This window comes from Pteropus vampyrus, unplaced genomic scaffold, assembly GCF_000151845.1.
Source record: "Pteropus vampyrus isolate Shadow unplaced genomic scaffold, Pvam_2.0 Scaffold10, whole genome shotgun sequence".
NCBI classification, from domain to species: Eukaryota; Metazoa; Chordata; class Mammalia; order Chiroptera; family Pteropodidae; genus Pteropus; species Pteropus vampyrus.
In genome coordinates, this window is record NW_011888791.1 from 7,730,272 (window position 1) to 7,755,122 (window position 24,851).

A 24,851-nucleotide genomic window follows, 5' to 3' on the forward strand; every position below is an offset into this window, starting at 1 on the left:
GTGTATACAGCATAGATACTCTGGACAAAGGGATGATTCACATCCCAGGTGTGATGGAGCAGGACAGCCCAAGATTTCATCATGCTATTCAGAACAGCAAGCAAATTAAAACTTAGGACTTGTTTGTTTCTGGAATTTTCCATTTAATATTTTCAGATTGCGGTTGACTGCAGGTAACTGGAACTACAGAAAGTGAAACCACAGATAAGGAGAATTATTATATACCCTGCCCAAACACAATAATTTCATCCTTTATCAACATCCCCTACCAGAGTAGTATATTTGTTACAGTTGATGAGTCTACGTTGACACATCATTATCACAATTCAGTATTTAACTTAGGATTCACTCTTGGCGTTGTACATTCTGTGGGTTTGGACAAATGTATAATGACATGTATCTACCATTGTAGTATCATAGAGCAATTTCACTGCCCTTGAAACCCTGTGTACTTTGGTTAGTCAATCCTCCCTTTCCCCCACTCCTAGAAACTATTGATTTTTTTACTGTCTCCATTGCTTTACTTTTTCCAGACTGTCATATAATTGGAGTCATTTAGTATGTATGTAGCCTTTTCATATTGGCTTCTTTCACTTGGTAATATGCATTCAAGTTTACTGCATGTCTTTTTATGGCTTGATACCGCATTTCTTTTTAGCACTGAATAATATTTTCTTTATGTACCACCATTTATTTATCCATTCACCTACAAAAGGATATTTTGGCTGCTTCCATGTGTTGGCACTTATGAATAAAGCTGTTGTAAACATCCATATGCAGGTTTTGTGTGGAAATAAGTTTTCAGTTCATTTGGGTAAATACCAAGGAGGGCAATTGGTGGATTATATGGCAAGAGCATGTTTTAGTTTTGTAAGAAACCATCAAAGTGTCTTCCAAAGTGATTGTCCTATTTTGCATTCCCACCAGCCATGAATGAGAGTCCCTGTTGCCCCACCTCCTCTCCAGCATTTGGTATTCTCAGTGTTCTGGGATTTGCCCATTCTAATAAGTGGTATGTCAGTTTAATATGCAGTTCCTTAATGACATATGATTTTGAACATATTTTCATATGCTTACCATCTGTATATCTTCTCTGGTAAGGTAACTGTTAAGGTCTTTCATCCATTTTCTTTTTTAAACAGGTGGTTCATTTTCTTAATGTTGAATTTTAAGAGTTCTTTGTTTATTTTTAATAACAATCCTTTATCAGATGTGTCTTTTACAAATATTTTCTTCCACTGTGTGGCTGGTCTTCTCATTCTCTTGACATTGCCTTTCCCAGAGCAGAAGATTTTTATTTCAGTAACATCCAGTTATCAGTTCTTTCTTTCATGGATTATGCCTTTGATATCATATCTAAAAAGTCATTGCTATATCCAAGGTCATCTAGATTTTTCTTTTGCATTATTGTCTAGGTGTCATATAGTTTTGCATTTTACATTTAAGTTTATAATCCATTACGAGTTAATTTTTGCGAAGTATGTAAGGTGTATCTAGATTCATTCTTTTTACATGTAGGTATCTAGTTCTACCACCATTTGTTAAAAAGACTCTTTTTCTCTGTTGTATTGCCATTACTGCTTTGTTAAAGATCAGTTGACTGTATTTATGTCGGTCTATTTCTGGGCTTTTATTCTGTTCCATTGGTTTATTCTTTCACCTGTGCCACACTGTCTTGATTATCATAGCTTTATAATAATTCTTAAAGATGGATAGTGTCAATTCTTAGACTTTGTTCTTTATTATTGAATTGGCTGTCCTGGATCTTTTACCTTTCCATATAAACTTAAGAATCAGTTTGTGATATCCACAAAATAACTTGCTGGGATTTTTCTTGTGATTACATTGAACCTAGAATTCAAGTTGGGAAGAACTAACATCTTGATAATATTGAGTCTTCGTATCCATGAACGTGGAATATCTCCATATTTATTTCTTTGATTTCTTTCATTAGAATTTTATAGTTCTTGCATAGATTTTGTATGTATTTTGTTAGATCTATACCTGAGTATTTCATTTTTTTGGTGTTAATGTAAATGGTAATATATTTTTAATTTCAAATTTCACTTGTTCATTGTCGGTATATAGGAAAGTGATTGCTTTTTGTATATTTTCCTTATATCTTGCAACCTTACCATAATTGTTTATTAGTTCCACAAGTTTTTTTTATCGTTTTGGATTTTCTACATAGCCAATCATGTCATCTGCCAGCAAAGACAGTTTTATTTTTTTCCTTCCCAATCTGTATACTTTTTATTTCCCTTTATTGTCTCGTTGCATTAGCTAGGTCTCCTTTTTCAGTCAGCCTTCTTACTTTATATATCCACTTGCTTTTCCTGTTTATTCTTCACTTCTGGATAACATTCTCCTTGTTTATTCTAGATAACATTCTTCTTTTTAAATCAGACAAATGAGAGTTGAGAGAGATATGTTTCACAAAAACAGCGCACTTAATTAAACTAATTGCATGTAAAAGAATTGAGTACTTAAATGCTTATAGACTTCCGGGTGAAGTTAATTTTGACCCAGCTTTTTGAAAACTTTATTGGATGATAAAAAGGATTAGAGAGGAGAAAGGTTATAGACAAAATCTGGCATATAGTCAGAATATATTTGTATAACACTGTAGTAATTACATGAGCTTTATGGGAGTGAAAAGTCATCGTGGAAAGAATGTGAAAGTGGAGATCATGAGAAGAGGCAATTTAATAAAATGAAACTTAAGTGCTATATTTATAGCCCCTCAGGTTGTGTGGAACTTTATACTTTATAAAACCATTTTCATGTAACCTTTTGAGATAGATGGAGGTATTATTATTTTACAAATGAAAAAAAATTAACACTTAGATAAAGAAATGTACCAATTCCTTATAACAGTATGTGACTCAGGACTAAAACTCATCTATATTTCCAAGGTTCCTGTTCTTCACTGATAACTGTTACACCTCTGTTGCTTTACCATAGTACCCTACAGTAGTAACTCTCACAGTTTGTGTTTTTATGTGCACTGTCTGATTTGATTCTCAAAAACCTTGTGAGTTATGTAGTTTAGGTATTATTATGATCTCATTTTACAGATAAGGAAAATGAAGATGAGAGAAGGTAAAGTTAACCAGATGTAAAGTAACTAGGACTGCTTTTTAATCTCATCACTTATTTTGTGTATCTACTTGCCTTTGTTCATTTTTCACTTTTCAGTCTAGATATTAACTCTTTCTATTAAACTCAGGCTAAAAGAAGTTAAATAGATTTAAAAGGTCAAGACTATAATAAGTAAAAGAACAGATCCAGATCTAAACTTATGCCTCTGCTTTCTGTCTTACCAATTTTCTGTTCTGGAAGTTTCTTGAGATTTGTTCATACCATTATTGAGAATTTTTCTGATGTGTGTAGGATTATTTGCAAAGATCAGAAATGGAGTTTGGTGATATCAGCTGTAAGGTGGTCATATTAACACAATTTGTTAACAGACTTAAAATTTAATTGAAAAGTGAAATGATGAAGTTCTAGATGAAAATAAAAGTTTCAGTATTCAAATATTTCCACTTAAAAATGCACAGGAATGAAGTGCTTTACTCTCTGTCCTACCAATATTTGTATTATTTAATAATGTTTAGAATGTTTTAATTTAAGGATAATACATTAAAAATAGGAACCAAATCTACTTTTTTATTATCCCCATAACTTGTATTTGAGGTGTGAATGAAACAGGAAGGAAACAGTTCATATTGCATAGATGTCTTATGTTCCTTTTATCTACTCTAAGCAGCTGCTGTGATCTAGTTTGAGGTATCAGTGTGTACATTTCTTATGGCTGATGTAACAAATTACCACAAACTCATTTGTTTTTAAAATCTCTCACAGTTCTGAAGGCCAGAAGTCTGAAATTAGTTATCATTGGGCTGAAATTGAGGCATTGGAAGGGCTGTGCACACTCTGGAGGCTCTAGGGGAGAATCTGTTCCTTGCATTTTCCAGCTTCAGATAGCTACCAGTATTACTTGGTTTGTGGCTGCATCACTATTCTCTTATCTGTGTGGCCACATTACCATCTTCTCTTCAGTCTGTGCCATGTCTCCTTCTTCCCTCTTCTTATAAGGTACCTCTCATTGTATTTAGGGCCCACCCAGATATTCCAGGTTAATCTACCCATATTAGAATCTTTAATCATCATATAAGCAGTCTTTTTTTTTTTTTTTGCCGTCTAAAGTAACATTCAAAGGTTCTAGAGATTAGGATGTGATGTCTTTTGGATAAGCCATTATTCAGCCTACAACTGTCCTTATTGCCTTTGACTTCTTTTTTTTTTTCTCATTTCTCCTATTTTTACTCTTTTTCATCTTCCGGAAGCACATAGTGGCAAGTTGATTGAGTGGGTATTTTAAAGTTCTGATCAAGAGTTGAGTAGTTAGTGGTCTATATCTGTGAGTGAATCTGTTGCCCTCATTTAAGAACATCAGATTGTATTCTTATTAATTTTTCATTGTCATTGAATTAGTTGACAATAATGGTACCTTTGTTAAGTTTAACACCATTTATCAAGATAATTATTGAATTATTGAATACTTGAATACTTTGGGTAAAGTAGGTAAGTTAACATGACATTTCTTTCCCATGAAAGCATCTGTTGATTAGATTGGCAAGCATTGTTGTTGTTATTATTATTGAGAAAATAGTCAAAAAGCTGGTAGCATTGTTTCAAAGCCAATTTTCCTTTAAGGACAGGGAAATTTTTTTTCAAATTTGCATTTGTTTCAGTGAATTCGTTTCACTGAATTGTTTCAGTGATAGCTCAACTTGAATTTAATGAAGGTAACCAGAAGAGTTGGCAGAGTTCTGATCCAAAAGTCCATTCATTGTCAAGAGACTTGTAGTTTGGGGCATAACACATAACCTTTTTCTTAATATCTATACTAAAGGACTTGAATTATGTGATTGGTAACATCCCTTCTGACTCTAAAAGACTATTTAGTATTTAGGATAAAATATTTAAAAACCAGCAAACAACATACCCTCATTTATTTTATTCTATTAGAAAAGGAATCATTTTGGCAAGATTATTTTGAAATAATTGTTTGTGCTTTTTTTCTGTAGATGGACCACACATCCCCGACCTACATGCTTGCTAACTTAACCCACTTACATTCTGAACAACTTCTACAGGGCCTGAATCTTCTTCGTCAACATCACGAACTCTGTGACATCATTCTTCGAGTAGGTGATGTTAAAATCCATGCTCACAAAGTGGTACTTGCCAGCATCAGCCCATATTTCAAAGCTATGTTCACTGGAAACCTATCTGAAAAAGAGAACGGTGAGGTTGAGTTTCAGTGCATTGATGAAACTGCTCTCCAGGCCATTGTGGAGTATGCCTATACAGGGACTGTTTTTATTTCACAGGATACAGTTGAATCTCTCCTTCCAGCAGCAAACCTACTCCAGATAAAACTTGTCTTGAAAGAGTGTTGCGCATTTCTTGAAAACCAACTTGATCCTGGTAATTGTATTGGAATTTCTCGTTTTGCAGAGACATATGGTTGTCATGACCTTTATTTGGCAGCCACTAAATACATATGCCAGAATTTTGAAGCCGTTTGCCAGACTGAAGAGTTTTTTGAGCTTACACATGCGGATTTGGATGAAATTGTTTCCAATGACTGTTTGAATGTAGCTACTGAAGAGACCGTTTTTTATGCACTTGAGTCTTGGATCAAGTATGATGTACAAGAACGCCAGAAATACTTAGCACAGCTACTTAACAGTGTGCGATTACCATTGCTGAGTGTTAAGTTTCTCACTAGACTGTATGAAGCAAATCATCTCATTCGCGATGATCGCACTTGTAAACATCTTTTGAATGAAGCCCTAAAGTACCACTTTATGCCTGAACATAGACTCTCTCATCAGACAGTCTTGGTGACACGACCTCGTTGTGCTCCCAAAGTACTTTGTGCAGTAGGAGGAAAATCTGGGCTGTTTGCCTGTTTGGATAGGTAAATAGAAGGATTGATGTTAATAGATTTTATACTTTATAAATGTGCTTTCTATACTTTTAAATAGTTTGATTTTCTTTTTTATTTTCTCTCTTCTTCCTAAACACTTTTCTGGTTGTTTTAATCATATTTTCATCCATTCTCTACACCATTCTCAATTATTAACACCCTCCTCCCACCCAGTACACAAACTTTATCTCTCCTTGTTACTCACTAACTTTTCTTCCATTTCATGTCTTTTTTTTTTTCCTTTGTGAAACCATTTACATCTTTATTTGAGTCAGAACAGGTCAAAGGGATTTATTATTGCTAGCAATATCAGGAGACACTAAAGAGGAGAGCTAGGAATCTGTGATGAGGAAGACTAGGGACAAGAGTGGATTTGAATGAAAACAGTTAATTAGAACCACTAAACAAATAAGAAAAAAATCAGATACTGATACAAGTCACGGACTTTGTGTGCAATTTATTTTCTTTATCGTAAACATTTTGTTGTAAAAAGTGGTTTTTTTTGTAATAACTTAGAGTATGAGTTGTCAGACTTTTTCTATAAAGAACCAAGTAAGAAATATTTTATATAATAAATATTTTAGACTTTGTGGCCATATGGTCCCTGTCATAACTACTCAGCTCTGCCATTGTAGAGCGAGAGCAGCCAGAGACAATACGTAAATGAATGAGTATGGCTGGGTTCCAATAAAACTTTATTTATAAAAGTAACTGGTAGTTTGAATTTGGCCTATTACCATTTTTTGCCAATCTCTGATTTTGAGCATTATACAAATAACTTTTATATATTGAAAATATAGCTGGATGTTACCTTTGCTTTTCCCTTGAGTGAGATTGCTTCATGAAAACTTTTGCATTTGATATATTTCTTTGATGCTATGGATTTCTTCCTGGCCATTTCCCCAATTTCGGCAGATTGCTTTCCCTCCTCCAATGGTGGGAAACTATTGATATTTTATCAGTGTTAGCTGATATATTCCCTATCTTTTTTAAAAACCTCAGTGTACATCTTAATTATAGTCTAAAGCTAGTATGGTTGAAATTGCGCTACTGGTGAAACATTAGTTATGGTGAGTACGTGAATTGTTTACTCTTATTTTTAATGGCATTGGCATGAAGTAAATCTTACTAGTCAAAATGTCATGACAAATTCCAAATATGAATTTACATTGTAAAAATTCTTGAGCAGTTGCCTCTTGATCTCTCAAATATTAAAAATAACAAACATAAATTATCGAAGAGTCATAAGAACTTCATATTTTTAGACTCAGAAATTTTTCATCTTAGAAAAAAGATTTTAAATGTCATTTGCACAAAGTTGTTTATTGCAGTATTAGTTACAACTGTGGAAAAATTTAATCAACCTGAATAATTAGTTTAATTCTACAAAAAATATTAAGCACCTGTGCATCAGACACACTATGCTAGATAATTGTTCTTTAATTAGTTCATAATTTAGTAAAAGAGACATTTAAATAGATAGTGTTATAGATAATTCAGTGATATAGATAATTCAATGGAAGTATTAAAGGAGAGGCATTTATCCCATTTGGGGGATTTAGGGAAGATATGGAAAAGTTAATGTCCAAGCTGAGTGTTGAAGGCTAAGCAAGAGCCAAGCAAAAAACGGTGGGAAGGTCACCGAAGTACAGAGACACATAGGATATGGATTTCTTCCTGGCCATTTCCAAAAATTTGGCAGATTGCTTTCCCTCCTCCAATGGTAGGAAACTATTGATATTGTATCAGTGTTAGCTGATATATTCCGTATCTTTTTTAAAAACTTCAGTGTACATCTTAATTGCAGGAAACATACCCTATACTGTTCGGTATTCCGAAGTATAAAATTTTTACCAGCAAATGGCAGGCCATGGTCAATAAGGGCCAAGACAAGAAGGTACTGTGTGCCGTGATGAAGAGAGGGTATTCACTATGCATGTTGAAAATCTATTTTAAGGAGGGTAGTGAAATGATCAAATTTGTATATTAGATCATTCTCGACTATATTATAGAGAAAGATCAAGGAGGCCACAATTAGCATCAGAGTGATTAGAAAAGAGGTTATTGTAAAAGTATAGGCAAAAGATTATGAGGTCTTGAATTAGGGCAGTAGTAGTAAAGATAGAGACTGGGGCATTAATTTAGAAATTTTTTTAGAGAGCATATTGATAGGATTTGTTTGAATGGATAGAAAAAGATGATGAAAAGATGAGTGAGATTTTTTTGGTTAGATATTGGATAAATGGTTATATACCGAGGGAGAGGGAGAATATAGGAGGAGTCATTTTAAGGGGGGAAAATAATGTGTTTAGTTTGAGACATACTGAGTTTGAAATGTCTATTGAATATCCAAGTGAAGGGTGTCCTACAGTTAGCTGGATATGATTGCAAAACTCGAGGAAGAGATCCTTGAGTTTCTTGGAATTTTGGAAGTTAGCATATAGTATAATTTAGAGGGGTAAATTAAAACCATGACATGTCTATTACTCAGGAAATTGCAAGGAATTTAGGAGCTCTGTGCTAGGAACCTGGAGTGACAACCAAATATATTTTTTATTAAAGTATTATTGTGTGGCCCTATGTAGTACCTAATTTAACCTAATTGCCCAGTTTATTTATTTATTTATTTTTGACTTACATCTGTTTCCTGTGTCCTCTAGAACTCACATTCTATCATAAGAAAAATCTCTTTTATTCTCAACTTCATGATCTAATGAAATAAAGCTGATGCTTAAGGATACTGTTTTTGTTAAAACCCTTTCAAAACTGTTTTCCCCCCATGTTTCATTAATCGCAGGTCCTAAAGATTGGATAAATGTTTTCTTTGTTCCTCATAGCCATTTCCAAATATTTTCATCTCCCCTTCCTCAAAAACCTCAATTCATTTCAAGCATTGGCCATCAGGCTGTATCACTCGATATCCCTTCTGTTGCTATCATTTGCTGTTCCTTTAGTAACTTCATTCATTAAAGATTTTTATAGCTGGCTTACTGTATTTGTCATCGTTTTACATAAATAATTACTCTTATTGATTTCAACATCCACATAGTATAATTCACAATTATCCAACTCCTTTTCCTCTCTCCTTGATCTCATTTTTACCAATCTTTTCTGTCTTAGGCACCTGTTCTCATGATCATACCTTCAACGTTGTCATTACCAGTGACTTCAACACTGAAAATTTTAGTTTCAGAAATTCCACTCTCTGTTCACCACCTCCTTTCTTGCCAGCTTATTTATTTCAGTACACCCACTACAATCATTCTTTTTTGACATGTGGGAATCTTCTCACGAGTCCCCCGACCCATCCCAAGGCTTCCCGACTACACTCATTCTTTGTTCTCTTCAAGACTTTTAATTTTTTGGCTCTCTAATAGTTAGGAAAACTTATTGTTCACTAACCACCGCATGTCCTCACCTTCACTCTTTACCCAGGAACTTAGATTCAGGAACATCAGTGTTATCGTTACTTTGAATACACCCATGGTTCCCTTGCCCTTCTTTCCTTCCATCATACTCATCTAGTTAAATCCGATTCTCCTCTTAAGCCATGGCTGTACCTGAGCAATAGAATGTGGCAGAGAAACATGTACCCATCTTAACTGGTCTCACTTGGGGACCTCAGCTCCTAGCCACCCCTTTACTTTTCCCTCATTAATTTACTCTTTCACTTTGGAGTACTGTTTCATACCTTCTGCTCCATAAAAACATCCAAAGCCCCTTACCCTCACCTTCCAACTCTCAGCCGATGAGCTTTTCTCTTACTATATTGAGAAGATAAAAGCAATCCGAAGGGAACTTTCTCATCATCACCAAATCTACCAAGTTATTTCTAAGATACTTTTCCATTTATGCATCAGTTTTCATTCCCTCTCCTCTACATAGAGAGTTTGCTCTTGCAGTTATCCTGACATTCTCTCATGTTACCACCTTCTCCTACTGTACTGCATCATAGCCGTCAGCATGCAAACATGTTCTGGTTTAAGCTCCCAGATTAAATTAATCTATCCTGGACTCTGTGGTCTTTCTCTGCTCATCTTTATAGCTGCCTCCTCATATTTCTTTTACTCTTTGTAGTAAAATCCTTGGGAAAATTGTCTATACCTGCTGTTTTCACTTCCCATTCTCTCTTGAACCACTCCAGTCAAAATTTGTCCCCACCACCTCACTGAAACTGCTCTCCTTGTATCGTTCACATTGGAACAAATTCACATTTTTAGAACATTCAATTTAACAAAACTACATAAGCATTCAGTAGCTATTGAATGGGTATACTTTGATCATACTGGATAGAGAATATATATTTTTATGCTATCCATTATTGAGTTTGGGGACATTGGCTCCTTTTACCCAATCTTTCTTTGTAATGAAATATCTATACATGCAAGAGACCATGTATAATATGCATGCTGGGTAAAAGAATATATACTCAAGTACCTATCAACCAGCTTAAGAAATAGACTATTAATAATACCTTTAATAGTTATGTCTCTTCATGATGCCTACTCCCCTCCCTCAAAAGAAACCACTATTCTGAATTTTCTGTGTATTTTTCTTTGCTTTTTGTTGTAATTTTGCCACTTCTTGTATGTGTCCCCAATATATCATTAGGTTTTACACATTTTTATTCAAATGCAGTAATACTATTTATATTCTTCAGAGATGTGTTTTCTCACTGAATAGTAAATTTATGAAATTCATCTGTGTGACTAAGGAAATACTTAATTTAGTTTCATTGGTGTGAGGAATAGCATATGGACATAATTCAATATTTTCTACAATGAACATGTTAATTATAAAAATTAATCGACATGTTATACACTGAAAAGTTCACAAATTCCAAGTGTACAGCTCAGTGAATTATCACAGAGTGAACATTACAAACCAGTTCAAGAAATAGGAAAGATAACCAGCACCCAGAAACCACCCTTGAGTTTCTTCCCTGTCCTCCCCAAAGGTAACCACTATCCTCATTTATATTCCAGAGATTACAAATTATTTTGAATTTGATATAAATTAAACTATACAGAATGTACTCTTTTGAAGTTGGCTTCTTTCCCTCAATATTACAGGTGTAAGATTCATCTCTGTTGTATGTAGCTATAATTTATTCATTTTCATTGCCGTATTGAATTCTAATGCCACAATTTATCCATTTTATGGTTCACGAACATTTGGACTGTTTCCAGTTTTTAACTATTACAAATGCTTCTGTGAATATCCTTGTACATATACATATGTGTGCATTTCTCTTGGGTACATCTCTAGGAATGGAATTGCTCAGTCATAAGATGGTTATACCAATCTTATTTATCCATTCTCCTTTTGACAAGTGATTGTTATACTGCTATGAACATTTGGGTATATGTGTCCTGTTGGAACACTGACTGTAATAGGCATTTGATAGAGTAGATACTCAGGAATGAAATTGCTGAGTCAGAATATGTGTATATCTTAAATTTTACCAGATAATGTGAAGTTGTTTTCGGAGTATTTTGTACCAGTGTATATGCTCCACATTCTTGTCAATAGTTGTTATTTCTGACGTTAAATTTTCCCAGTCTGGAAAGTGTCATGGTTTATTATGGTTTTAATTTGCATGTCCTAAGGAGATTAAACTTTTTTTTTGTTTATGGGCCATTTTGATTTTTAAAATTTATTTTTTTCTGCTTATTCTTTAGTGTGGAGATGTACTTTCCTCAGAATGACTCTTGGATTGGTTTGGCACCCCTAAACATTCCTCGCTATGAATTTGGAATATGCGTTTTAGACCAAAAAGTGTATGTTATAGGTGGTATTGAAACTGATGTGCGTCCTGATTTCACTGTCAGAAAACATGAAAATTCAGTAGAATGCTGGAATCCTGATACAAATACCTGGACTTCTCTTGAGAGAATGAATGAACAACGAAGTACTCTTGGAGTAGTAGTACTTGCAGGAGAACTTTATGCTTTAGGTGGTTATGATGGACAGTCTTATTTACAATCTGTAGAGAAGTATATTCCCAAAATAAGAAAATGGGAACCTGTGGCACCAATGACTACAACACGAAGTTGTTTTGCCGCAGCTGTGTTGGATGGAATGATATATGCCATTGGCGGATATGGGCCTGCCCACATGAACAGGTATTTAACTTAAGCTTGTAGATTTTTAAAGTGTTATTAACAATGATTTTTGATTTTTAAACCATTTGTGTATATAAATGAACTTCCCGTTTTAATTTTTAAAGCAATATTGATTGACATTTGGGAAATTTAATCTTCATGAGTATAATTGTAATTGTTTTACAGGGATTTAATACAAACTTAAAGTTAGACAACTTTAGATTTTGAATGGGGGGTGTGTGTGTGTGTGTGTGTGTGTGTGTGTGTGTGGAATGGCCTGTTGCTGCATTGCAAAATAGAATAAAAAAGTGAAAAATGTAATTCCTATAGACAATATTATAATGCATCATAAACTTAAAGCCTTATTTAAGTATTTTTTCTTGAGTCTTTTTCTATAATCAATATACATTATTTAAGTATCTGAGTTGTGTTAGAGTCTGAATTTCAGGTTTCTGTATTTTGTAGTAGTCTCTGAATTAAGGAGAAATATATATAAGAGAAAAAACATAAAGTGACTGCTTAAATGGAAAATTAATCATAATTCCTAACCTTTATTAAAAAAATTAATGTTCCAAAGATTTTATATCTAATAGTAATTAGAGTGGTATGTGTTTTATTAATTGTGAGCATTTTAATGAAAGAATATATTGTGGTTTATTAACTGATTGAGAAAGTAATAGTACAACAGCATTTCATCCATGAATTTTTATTTCTGTGTAAGCTAAAGTAGTCTCCCTTTTTATTGTTCCCTTAGTCAAAGGAATGGTATTTGGGGCCCAGGCATAAATTTCTATTTTTGAAAAGTTGCTGGCAGAAATTTATAAGACGAAAGGTTAAGTATTTTAGTTTTGAGATAATGCTCTTGAAGTTTAAGTTTTGCCTGCTGTTTATCAACTCTTCTTGTCCAGTGATTTTGTCTAATGGTTTTTATCTTGGTGTCCTTTCAGAAACAGTTATAGTTTAGTCTGTATTCTAGTCTACTTTGCAGTCTGGTCTCTATTCTGAACTCCAGAATTATGTCACTGACTCTCAAATGCTTTAGGCGTTTTGAGAAGTTAGGTTAAGACCAGAACAAGCTCAACAAGCATGTCTTTGTGCCCCTTCAGGGCAAGGTTTAGGCTTAAAGGCCTTCTAGGATAATACAGGGAAGCTTTTTTGGAAATTCTGATTTGATTTGGATTTCCATAATACAGCTTGGAATGTCAAGAGGTCCTTGGAATGCAATTTGACATAATCCCTGAATTCTCCTAAACCACTCAGAGATTATTATGATTAGCTAGTTTGTGTTATGAAATCTGCAGTGTTTGCTTTGCAGTAAACCACCACGAATTCTCCTGTAAGAAAAGAAATTTTTCTTTCTTTTCTTTTCCTTAGCTGTGTAGAAGACTCTTGTTATCCTTATTCACATCTGTATTCAGTTTGTGACTTTCAAAGACCTGTCACATACATTCTCATTTGACTTTATTCTTTCATGAATCCTCTGAAGTTGTTCAGGATTACACAAATCTAATGTGTTAGGCTAGGATTTATTCACTTTAGTTATGCTGCATTAGTACTTGAACCCAGGTTTTCTGACTTCAAAAGTTCTATAACTTTAATATGCCTTGCTGCTTATACAATATAATGGAATAGCATATGGCTATTATTGCACCCAGTGCACAAATAAGTTTTTATCCCTGCAGTCTTTTCAGCAAAATCTAAATATTTGGGACAAACTACTCTGATTTTATATCTATTTGTTTGAACTTTTAAAAGTTCAGATGATGGGGTTTAGTTCTGCTTTACTAGGAGGAGTGAGACAAAGGATGTGAATTAATTTTTTCTTTTGTGAATGTTTGCAGTGTGGAGCGTTATGATCCAAGTAAGGACTCCTGGGAGATGGTTGCGTCTATGGCAGATAAAAGGATTCACTTTGGTGTGGGTGTCATGTTAGGCTTTATTTTTGTGGTGGGTGGACATAATGGTGTCTCACATTTGTCAAGCATTGAAAGATATGACCCTCATCAAAATCAGTGGACTGTGTGTAGACCAATGAAAGAACCCAGAACAGGTAATAATAACTTACTAATTTCTAACATATAGGAGAATATTTTGTGTAGTGGTGATCTTAGAACAGTAGTTCCTTGGAATATAAGAGTTATTACTTGTCCAGAAAAAAACTTTTTGTGGTAAACTTGGGAGACAATTAGATTAGACAAAACTATATCGACTTCTTTACTGTGGTTTTAATATGACAATACATATTATCATTTCTTAAATTTGGAGAACACATTTGAGAAATGCTGGTAATGAAATGTATCTTACCGATGCCATCTTTTTATACGTTACACACACACACAGAATCCTTGGATGTTCTGTTTTGTTTTTTATTGCACATCAGCTGCCTGTATATGTTCACTTTCAAATGTTCTCTCCTCAAGGAATATAATTGATCAAGGAAAGGTTAAATTACAGTGTTCCTAGAGAGAAACAAGTACATCAAGGGGAAAAAGTTATCTTTGAGCTCAAACTCAAATCATTATTTTAAGGGGAAGGTTTTAAATTACTAATGGAATCCCTTAGGAATATTGCTTGCATTTGTGATTAAAGAAACTCCCGAAACATTAAAGATGCAAAAGAAACAAAGGACAAAGTGTAATGAACTATTTTAGTTGTTTTTGTGGTATCGTTGAGAGAAAAAGCCGTGAAATAATGAGAATGAAAAATTGGGGTAACCTTGTTCTTTTTAGACCTACTCGGATTTATGATTGTGTGGATGTTGGTGCCCCCAACTCCAGCATTTTTTAATTGTCAACTGTACCAATGTAGCTCTTTCGCAAAAACAAAGTAGTGTAATACGAACTTTCGAAAAGCTGGGGATACTTGTATTTCAAAACCTGATAAAAATGAATGATTTTTTGAAGAATATGTGTAAATATAAATTGAGAAGAAAGCATATAGAAAGATAGATACTGCATTCTTAATAGTATTTCCTGTGGTGGAGATGAGAGAGAGTAGAATTGGGGAGGAGAGGTAAAGGAAGATTTCAATTCTTTTATATTCAGGGATATTTTTTCAGTTAGCACATAGTGCTGTATTGCTTATCTAATTAATAATAAATTGTTGAAATGTATTTTAAGAAAACATTAAAGTACAAATTTACTTATTTTTAGTGAGAAGTCTACAAAATAGTTAACATGTTTTTTCCCTATTTTTATCCACCTTTCTTAGGTGTTGGTGCTGCAGTAATTGATAACTACCTTTATGTAGTTGGTGGTCACTCAGGGTCTTCCTATCTGAATACTGTGCAGAAATATGACCCTATCTCAGATACATGGCTAGATTCAGCTGGCATGATATACTGTCGCTGCAATTTTGGATTAACTGCACTTTGACAAATGTGGACTCATGGAAAGAATGAGGTGATGAACCTTGTGCCACGTGAAAGGATGCCCAATTATCTGAAACCCAGAAGCTGCATTGCTTTCTTTTTAACTTGAAGTGGCATGAAGACTCAAAGTTTTGTTGGGTACTTTGAACTGACAGGTAGCTTTGGTTGCTCTTGATTACACAGTGAATCAATAATCAAAAAAAAAGAAAAAAGAAAAAAAAGAGATCTTGCCAATTGAATCGTGTACTTCTCCCCCCAATACTGGAATAAAGTAGTTTTATGTTCGTACATGTACATGTGGAGAAAACCTTGCTGCTCTTTTAGCTCGCTCCCTCCTCTGTATGCACCATGATTTACTAGGGTAAATGATGCTTAGATGTTGGAGTGTATTGAATGACTGGACAGAGTGCAGATATTGTCTGTTGGATGTAAATTCATATGCTTCACATTTTAAATAAAGGGCTGCTTTTTTTTTTTTTTGGTACTTTTAAAGGGGTATAAATTATATGCCATAGTGAGTCACCTGGATATTATTCCTGCTAAATGGTTTTGGGGTTAGGGATGTAATATGTTTGCAAGACAAATACTTTTACTATCATGATATTTGAGGGCTTAATTAAAGAAGTCAGAGATTTGCTGTTTATTCCTTTTTTATATGGGCAGGTTAATTCTGGATGGATTTACTTTCCCATCTATGCTATGCTGAGCATGGATACAAAGAATTAATGCATATCACTTTAATATTATTTTAGTAGTATAGCAGGCTTTCCCATGTCGATGTAAATATTTGACAAATGTATAGTACCACCTTTAGTGCATATTGATTTTTTTCATATAATAATTTTAGTTTTTTAAGACCTTTGCTTTTTCAAAGTGTTCAGATATAAAAAATGGTGCTAACTGTAGGAGCTATAACAAGGCTATAATGATGTTCTTTTGGATGTTCAGTATGAGATATGCATGACGTGTTTTAATAGTATTTTTCATTTTTACTGGCTTGATTCATTTGTGCTTATTAAAAATATTAGTAATTATACCAATGTTAACATCCAAAAATTATCTAAATGCCTGTTATGTTTTTCATGGTTCCTGAATAGTGATTTAAAGAAAGATACATTTTTGATCTTCCTGTGCTAGATATTACATGTCCTTAAAACAAAAATATATTCATTAAATATAAAGCACTAGTCAGTTATGCATTACTTTGTACATTTCTTAGGTAACTGAATGTTTTAAAGTTACTGAGGAAAACTGGAGCTCATTTACTTGAGTAATACTTCTAAATTTGGTTCTACTTTGATTAAAGAAATAATCTTTTAAAGCAAAATTGTTTGCTATGGCCAAGTGACATATTTAAAAGAAGTGATTGGCTCATTTTGTTTTAGCATGTTTTAGTAAATGTCTGTTAGTCTTGAACATATTACCTTGCATTTTATTATGATATCGGTACTTTTATTTTTGGTACTGTAGTCATTTTTCTTTTCCATGATTTCTTTTTTTACCTGCCCACCATCTCTTTATAGTCTCTGCAAAACTAATGTATATTTGTTTTCTAAGAAAAATTCATACTGCATTCTTAAGTGCCATAATGTTCTAAACTGTTGTTAAGAAGCCATTTGTAATTATAAAGTGTAAGTTCATTTGTTAGTATATATGTTACTTCTATACTAAACTATAGCTGGGCAATTTGCGGTTTTCCTTGTTCTTCCATAAACTGCCAGTTGTAGATTTAAATGTATACTACAAAACTATGTAAAAATCTTCCTTAAGCATAAGGAGTATCATGCTTTATGAATATTTGCACATATTATAAAAATTTGCAAGTGATTTTTAGTCTCTTCTAATTAAGAACTCAGCAAGAGCTACTAATAAAATTGACAGGCTGAGTATTTTCTATGTTGCTTGTTTAACAATGATATATAGCAATAACTTTTTAATTGATTTGAATAAATCTATTGAATAGAAACAAGGTGCACTATTATGATTGGTCTAGACTTTAAAGAAAAGCAATTTAAAATAGATTTCATCACATACTTAATTTTAAATCCCCAACTTGATTTTCTTTCTATTTATAGCAATGAAATTGTTAAGTACATCCTATTACGCTATTTTTTAATTCTTTCTCCCCAGAAAGGAATTTGAAAGATTAGAAAACTATTTTAATCGTAAACAGATCTATACTATACATTTTATTTTAACAATGTTTTACTCAGTGTATCAGCCTCACTATCAAATTAGTATAAAATAGATAATCATTAGGTAAATTAGATCAAAGGGATATATTGGTCATTGTTTTGGGAAAATCTGAATTTTGCGTTGAAGAAGACTAAATGTGAAATATTTTGGGCAATAGTAGGAGCCATACCAGAGAACAACTTATGAAAACCTGTGAAAAGAAGAAAAATACCAAATTTAGAAATTTTTATTTCAGGTTTGCTAAGCATACTCTGCTGTTCATAACAGCAAGAGATATTAATGCAACCTGACAACTGACAACTTTACAATAGACCCGCCTTGTACAGATTTGTGAGAAGTTTCATCATGAATATTCTACTGACAAAAGCTACACATTTCTTATGTTAAAAAGGATAAAGATATTTGATTATAAATTCCCAGGGTTAAAAATAATAGAAATAATTTTATATAATCAGGCAAAGAGGAGACAGCTATTTAAGATTGCCTAAAAATATTTTTGAAAAAAGTTACAGTGAGAACTAGTAATTATCTAATTAGAATATAATTACCTTCTATAATTATTTTATGAAGGCTTAATCTACTAGAAATGTTTGGCTATTTAATAGTTGTTGAATATAGTAATAGAACTTAAGTGGTTTTTAATGTAGCCCAAAGGATATTTATGTAGTTCCATATGTTATTACTAATATTGTTTTAGATACAAATGAATATTAAATTATAGGAAGTGGTATCAAATGATAGGAAAGTGATATTCATTAGGTTTTGAAAAATTATTTTGATAACTTGACAAATATGGCAGGTCTACTATATGTACGAGATCCTGTGCCAGATGCTATAGTGGCTATAAATAAGATACAATCTTATCAAAGAATAAAATACAGTGAGGGAGACCTGTACCCAAGTCATGGTGGAGTGTGAATCTAATTCCTTATCTCCAACATCATAAGAAGTAATTAAAGACCCAGTTTATGTATAAACTTTTGTGTCCTTTAGTGTTCAGTGTTTTATTGACATGACAATTATAAAGAATCTAAAGTTTATAGAATTCCAGATTTCTTGGAATTGGATAATATATTTTCTAGAAGAAAAACAAGATATAGAAACTTAAACTAGTTTAAGTTTTATCAAGGCTCTGGATGACATTGAAGGAAATATATGTACATATAATGGTGTGTTTTCAGTTTTGGTGTTGGATTTCTGGTATTGTCACCTAAGTGCTCATTTTCAGGAAAATCAAATTCTATAATAGATACTGCTTAAATTCAATAAACTTGTGATAACCTCTATAACCTCTGTAGTCTGAAAATTATGAAATTTTAAGTTGTCACATGTCAACATCCAGTTCTATCTTTTAACCTTTTTGTCCTTTGTAAACAGCACTTTAAATTAGAATATGATTTAATTAAATACAGTTATTCTGTGGCTGGATATATATTGGATTTTGCTTACAGTATATTGATTCAGTGTTGAGACATATTTGAGAAGACTGAGGAGTACAATAGGTTTTTAATATAGGTTTACAAGTTTTCTTACTGGTGTGGATATGGAGTCAAATAAAAATCCAGTTTACATCTCTGCAGAGAGAAAAATTGTTATCCATATGTCTTTTATATTTCACATATTTAACTACAGACAATTTATTGTTAATTTTGTCAAGTTATCATGTATAAGTCCCATTTATTTTAAAATACCAAGCAAAAAGTTCCAAGCTTGCCTTAAAATACAAGTGAAATTAAAGAACTGGATGATAATGCCTATATTTTTGCCTTATGAATTGTGCTGTATCATAAACCAGAGATGGTTTTGATTTTAACAGGATTCTGAAATTTTGTAAATGTTGAGTACTAATATATGTACTCTCTTGCAAAGAATGTGATCTAGCTGTGGGTTATGTTAATGTTTAATTATTTTTATGCATTTTACCTCTGAATATGTATCTTTTTAGTATCGGGATTTCATTTTATTTTTGTTTACATGGTAAAATGGCTATTAACTCGTTGAAGGTTGTATTCTTTTGTCTTTAAAAGTTATTTGTATGCACTATTGTGGTAATGCTCTGTAATGACTATGGTTAAATTTCACTTAATGTGAAATGTTTAGAATAAATTTGAAAAACATAACTTTTTGTGTGTCAGTCGTTGTGAACCGACCCAAGCTGACTTCATTATGCTCAGCTCTGAGTTCTTGGTAGTGGCCACAAAAGGTGAGGTGGGTGTGGTATATAGCCTCATGCTCACTTACTAAAGAAATATTCATTAGCAAAGTGGGCATGGAAGAGTTCAGTAGGTAAGTTCAATGCTTTCTTCCTTTTAGAGTCTCTACCCAACCTTATAAGAAAGATTTACTTGAGACAGACAAGGCAGCATTCCAGAGGGTGGTTACCTTTAAGGCCAGCATCAGGTAACCAGGAGTCCTCCTAAAGAAGGGCCTTGTGCATTTCTCATTTTGGTTTGTGGCATAGATTTTAAGAATTGGAATTGGTGGGTCAAGGGATAGGTGATATATAATTTTGCTAGGTCTTGCCCGTTTTAGTCATTTCAGGCTGCTGTAACAAAATACCGCAGACTGGATGGCTTCTAAACAATAGAAATTTATTTCTCAAAGTTCTGGAGGCTGGAAGTCCAAGACCAGAGGGCCAGATGGTCAGGTTCTGATGATACCCTCCTCAGGGTTATAGACTGCTTTTTCATTGTATCCTCAGGTGGCAAAGAATAGAGAGGGGAGGAAAGCTCCCATGTTTCTTATAAAGATACAAATTATTTTGAAAAACAACTTTTTATGTCAGTTGTTAAACTGACCCAAGCTAACTTTTTTATGCTCAACTCTTAGGTTCTTGGCCAAAAGCTCCACCTAACACCATCACAAGGAAGTGGGTAGGGTTTCAATATATGAATGTTGAGGAGACACGTTCAGTCTAATAACATTGTCCAATTCTCCTAAAAGGTGTTTCCATCAACCAAGGCAAGAATACCTTGTAGGCTGTTTTTATTAGTCTACCTACTGAGGGGCTTGATGAAAGATTAACATTTGGCCTCAGGTTTGGTTTTGTTTTGTTTTGGGTTAAATTATGTCTGATATTATAAAGAAAAGTTTCTAATTTTTAATGTACTCGAAAAGCTGCTTTAAATCATTTATTGAGTAAGGTAGGATCTAAATAAGGATGACCAGTCGGTCACTTTTATCATGACCAGGAAGAAAGTCTAAGAAAGGATATTCTTGTGTGTGCCCTGAGGAGAGTTAATAAGTAACAGTGGTACTAGAATCAGAGTAGGTGGTTGCCATGGAATAGAAGGCTTTCTATGTCAAAAAGTTTTATTAGAGCCAGATTTTAAAAGATTTCGAATAAATGATTTTGGACAATATCTGGTAGATAATTGATTTTGAGCAGGAACAAAATGGGATATTTCATTATTATTTACTATCTAGGGAAATTTAAGCTATTCACTTTTCAACATTTTAACGTGTTGTTTTTGCATTTCAAACTAATTCATGAATTTAACATTTTTTTACTGTTTTAATGTCATAATTTGTTCTATGACCTTAATTGCCATAGAAATGCCAGCAATGATTTTCAGCCAACAAACTTGAAATATTCACACAGCATTTAGTTCATTTTCTACAGCAGCACTACTTGCCTATTAATTTCATTTCTTAATAAAATATTGAAAAAAACAATGGTAATGAATACTTTCATGGTGCTTACTGTGTGCCACACACCAAGTGCTATACATAATAATTCATTTAATCCTAACCACAGTCTTGTGAGATATATTCTATTATATCCACTTTACAGTCAGAAACTGGGGAATAGAGAGGGTAAGTAATAGGGCCAAAGCCACACAATCAGTGACAGTCTGGATTTGAACTCAGGCAATCTGACTTTAGAATCCAGATGTGTAACTGTCATACTCTTGTCTCTTCTTGACAGCATACAATTCAGTAGTTTAGGACTGATGATAATAGAGATAATCCAGTGGTGTTGATCACATATCACGATTCACCTCAAATGTCTGCAATTCTTATTTTTTCCAGAATCAAAAATGTCAATCCTGAATCAGGTCTTCTGGCATTTCCATAAGCTCTCTAGGGACAGGAATTCATAACCCTTTTCAAAAGAAAAAGCATACAGTAGTCCAGAAACCATGAGGGTTGGGGAAGCAGGTAAAGAAACGCCAGTCAACTTATAAATATTATTTGAACTGGGGTGGTAAAGAGCATAACTAACATCATCAAAGATGTTACCACAGAATGTTATATCCAATCTATGAATGCGTATAGTGTCATAGAACAGAAGGAAAATTGGTCTTGCCCCACCCAAATTATAAAGCATATTAATATTTTAAAGGCCAGAAAGTTCTCTCTGCAGTTCCTTTGCATTCCATACTGGGGCACTTCTGCCACCTACTGTTATTGTAGAAGACTGCAAAAGTTGGAAATCCACAGTACTATACCTAAAGCAAATCTGGTTGATAACTCATTCGCCAAATATTTAAAGAGCACCCATCCTAACAGCCCTCTCGGTTTCCTCTCAAATCTCTTCCCTCTTACAAAAACAGAAAACATTTGAGATTATTAATCTTTGTGAATCACTTTAGCTACAATAAATTTATTTTTAAATTTGATGATGTTCAAATTTTTTTTATGTTTAGTTTTAGGATTTTTAGCTTTCTAATGGAAATTAAAGGTGGTTAGGCTTTGTGGGTACAAGTAGAGGCAATAGGATCTTACAATTACCCTTGGAATCACAAGCCCAATGTTCTTTCCTCCACAAACCTCCAGGAATGCTAGGCAGCAACTGTGAAAGGCCTGTTTTAAAGACCTCACAGCAGTTGTCTGCTGAGCTGCCCCTCTGTACTCCCAAAGCCCCAGGTGCTTACCAGGCCATAGTACTTCTCTTTGTAAAGTCATCATTGATTGATGCACCTTTTCTCTTTTCAAGACGTGTATTCAACAAGCAAATAGTAGGTTGTATTAAGTGAATGCTGCAGAGAAAGTATGTCTTGATATTAATGTTCTGGCTTATAGCCCCCACATCAAACTTAGCTTGCTTAGGTAAAGATTTCCTTAGCTAGCCATTTCCTCTAACCCTTAACCTGGTTGCTCTTGACCTAAGCACAGGTCAGCTTTCCTGCCATCTTCTCTCTTCCTGTCCTTTCCTTCTGTCCTAAATTCCCATATGTTGAATGTGTAGAGCTATTTGTTTCTACTTCCATCCTCTTCGCAAACTCCCTTTGTCCTACTTTACCTTAGAGCAAGATAATTATGCTCAGTGTGTTTTAATATTTGTTAATATTTGACATTAATAGGGAAACAATCTATTGTATCCTTTTGGGGAAAATTTATACCACAGGATATTATTGCTTCCCAACTCTAGCACCTGGAATACTAATTTTGAAATGTAGGTAGAGGAATGTAAAAGAATAACATTATTCATAAAATAATGAGTTCTGGAAGGTTTGAGATGAAAGTTTCTGAAAGCAAGTGTCCAGGTATAAAGAAATGTCTGAACGGATGACCACAGCAGTTTTCTTCAGAGGTTCACTTGCCTCTTCTTTTTCTCATGCTATTTATTTCTATCACCGCTATGCCAGCCCTCTAGGAGTATACACTTCTTTCTTCAGAGCCCTAACTCCTTGATTCTTGGTTCTCTTCAGTACTAGGGAGCCGTGCTGGGTTTTTACCAGTACTAACTTGATTATCACTAGGTGATAAATCACAATCATTTTCTTCTTTACACTTTTTTGGTACTTATTGAATTTTACTGATTTATGTTATTTTTATAATCCTATTTAAAAATGAGACTATAAAATTTAAAAGGAAAACAATGAAAATGAAGGAACAAACATTGCTACTTCTACCATGGCCAACTTGTCATTTGCTCCCCAAGCTCCTGTTGCATTCCACATTCTCTTTGAAGCCCCTGCCAGAGTAGCTTACTTTTTCATTTTCAAGAGATATTCCTTTTGGTACCGTGCAAAAGATCTCACTGAGAAAACAATGGACTGTAGAACTGATTGCTCATTGAGGGTAAATAATCTAATATACATCCTCAGGTAGATATCAACATATAAAACTATAGACTGCCCACTAACTTCTTCAATTTCCCAGAGATAAAGTGAAATGTTGTTTTCCCTGGGATCAAATTAAAGTTAAAGGCTGTCCAGGTGACCAGACAATAAACGCTGGGCTACCTGGGAGGGTTAGAACCCTATTAGTAAGGCATCAGGTCATTAAGATGAACTTCACAAGCTGTGATTTTAGATTTTAATGCAGAATAATTTGATGCTGATTTTAAATGTTAGAACATCAACAGGATGATAAGAATATAAATGTTTGCTTTGGCTGTAGTTTAGTGGTACTTAACTGCAGTCATTTTTACATAAGCTGCTCTGCTTACAGTGCATTACATTAATTCTCTAATTATTTTCAAATAATTGTAATTAAACATTTAATTATAAAACTAAACTAGATATGCTCAACACGTAGTTTTTTATGTCATAGTAGTTATCTGCTTATATAGCCTAGTTGTTTGCTCAAACTCTAGGAATGATATTGAATATGGAATTCACCCTAGTAAGCATGCAAAGCACACCCATAGTCAATTACCTCTAGGTCTCTCTTCCTCTCTGATTGGATCAGATCCACTGAGAAGTCCACAGATATTAAATTAACTCTAATAGTTAACAATGCAAAGTCACTTTGAAAGATAAATCTAAGATTATTTGCTAAATTGGGAGGGAAAAGCTTTCTTTTGCTCAAGCAAGATAAGTTGGAAATTCCTCCTTAAATTTGCTGTATTCTTTATCCCCCTCTGAAGCTAGGGTTTTAAAATCATTTTTGCTCTCCCCATCGGTATAGTCATGGTTTGTGGCATTTTGATTAAAAATATGAATTCTCTCATATCTTTTGTCCTCTTCACCCCAATTTCTCTAAGAATTGAAGGCAATGAATTTTCCATATCCTTTCACATTCTGGACTCTTTTTCTAATCACTAGTTTGTCAGCAGGGAATAATTTCTTCTACCAACCAATCAACTACCCACCCACCCACCATGACAATATACCACCTACTATCCTTAAACCCCAGTCATTTGGGGTCCAGAAGGCATACTTAAATTCTATTACACGTTCAATTCATTACTGATATGAACTACAGCCTAAAATAAAATAATAAAATCTGA

General features: G+C 33.7%; 1 protein-coding gene across 3 annotated transcripts in view; it reads left to right on the top strand.

The window, feature by feature from the left end:
* The window catches only part of KLHL28 (kelch like family member 28), a 30,807-nt gene extending 11,016 nt beyond the window's left edge, over positions 1-19,791 (top strand). For 2 of the 3 annotated variants that reach the window (XM_011376234.2, XM_023522140.1), the window contains 4 exons: positions 5,094-5,992; positions 11,683-12,126; positions 13,947-14,155; positions 15,316-15,682. In XM_011376234.2, the coding sequence (XP_011374536.1) occupies positions 5,094-5,992; positions 11,683-12,126; positions 13,947-14,155; positions 15,316-15,479 (1,716 nt within the window). In that variant the 3' untranslated portion in view covers positions 15,480-15,682. Of the gene's footprint in view, positions 1-5,093; positions 5,993-11,682; positions 12,127-13,946; positions 14,156-15,315 lie in introns of all 3 variants that reach the window. The other variant, XM_011376226.2, reaches the window with a different exon arrangement.
* The last annotated feature ends 5,060 nt before the right edge of the window (positions 19,792-24,851 follow it).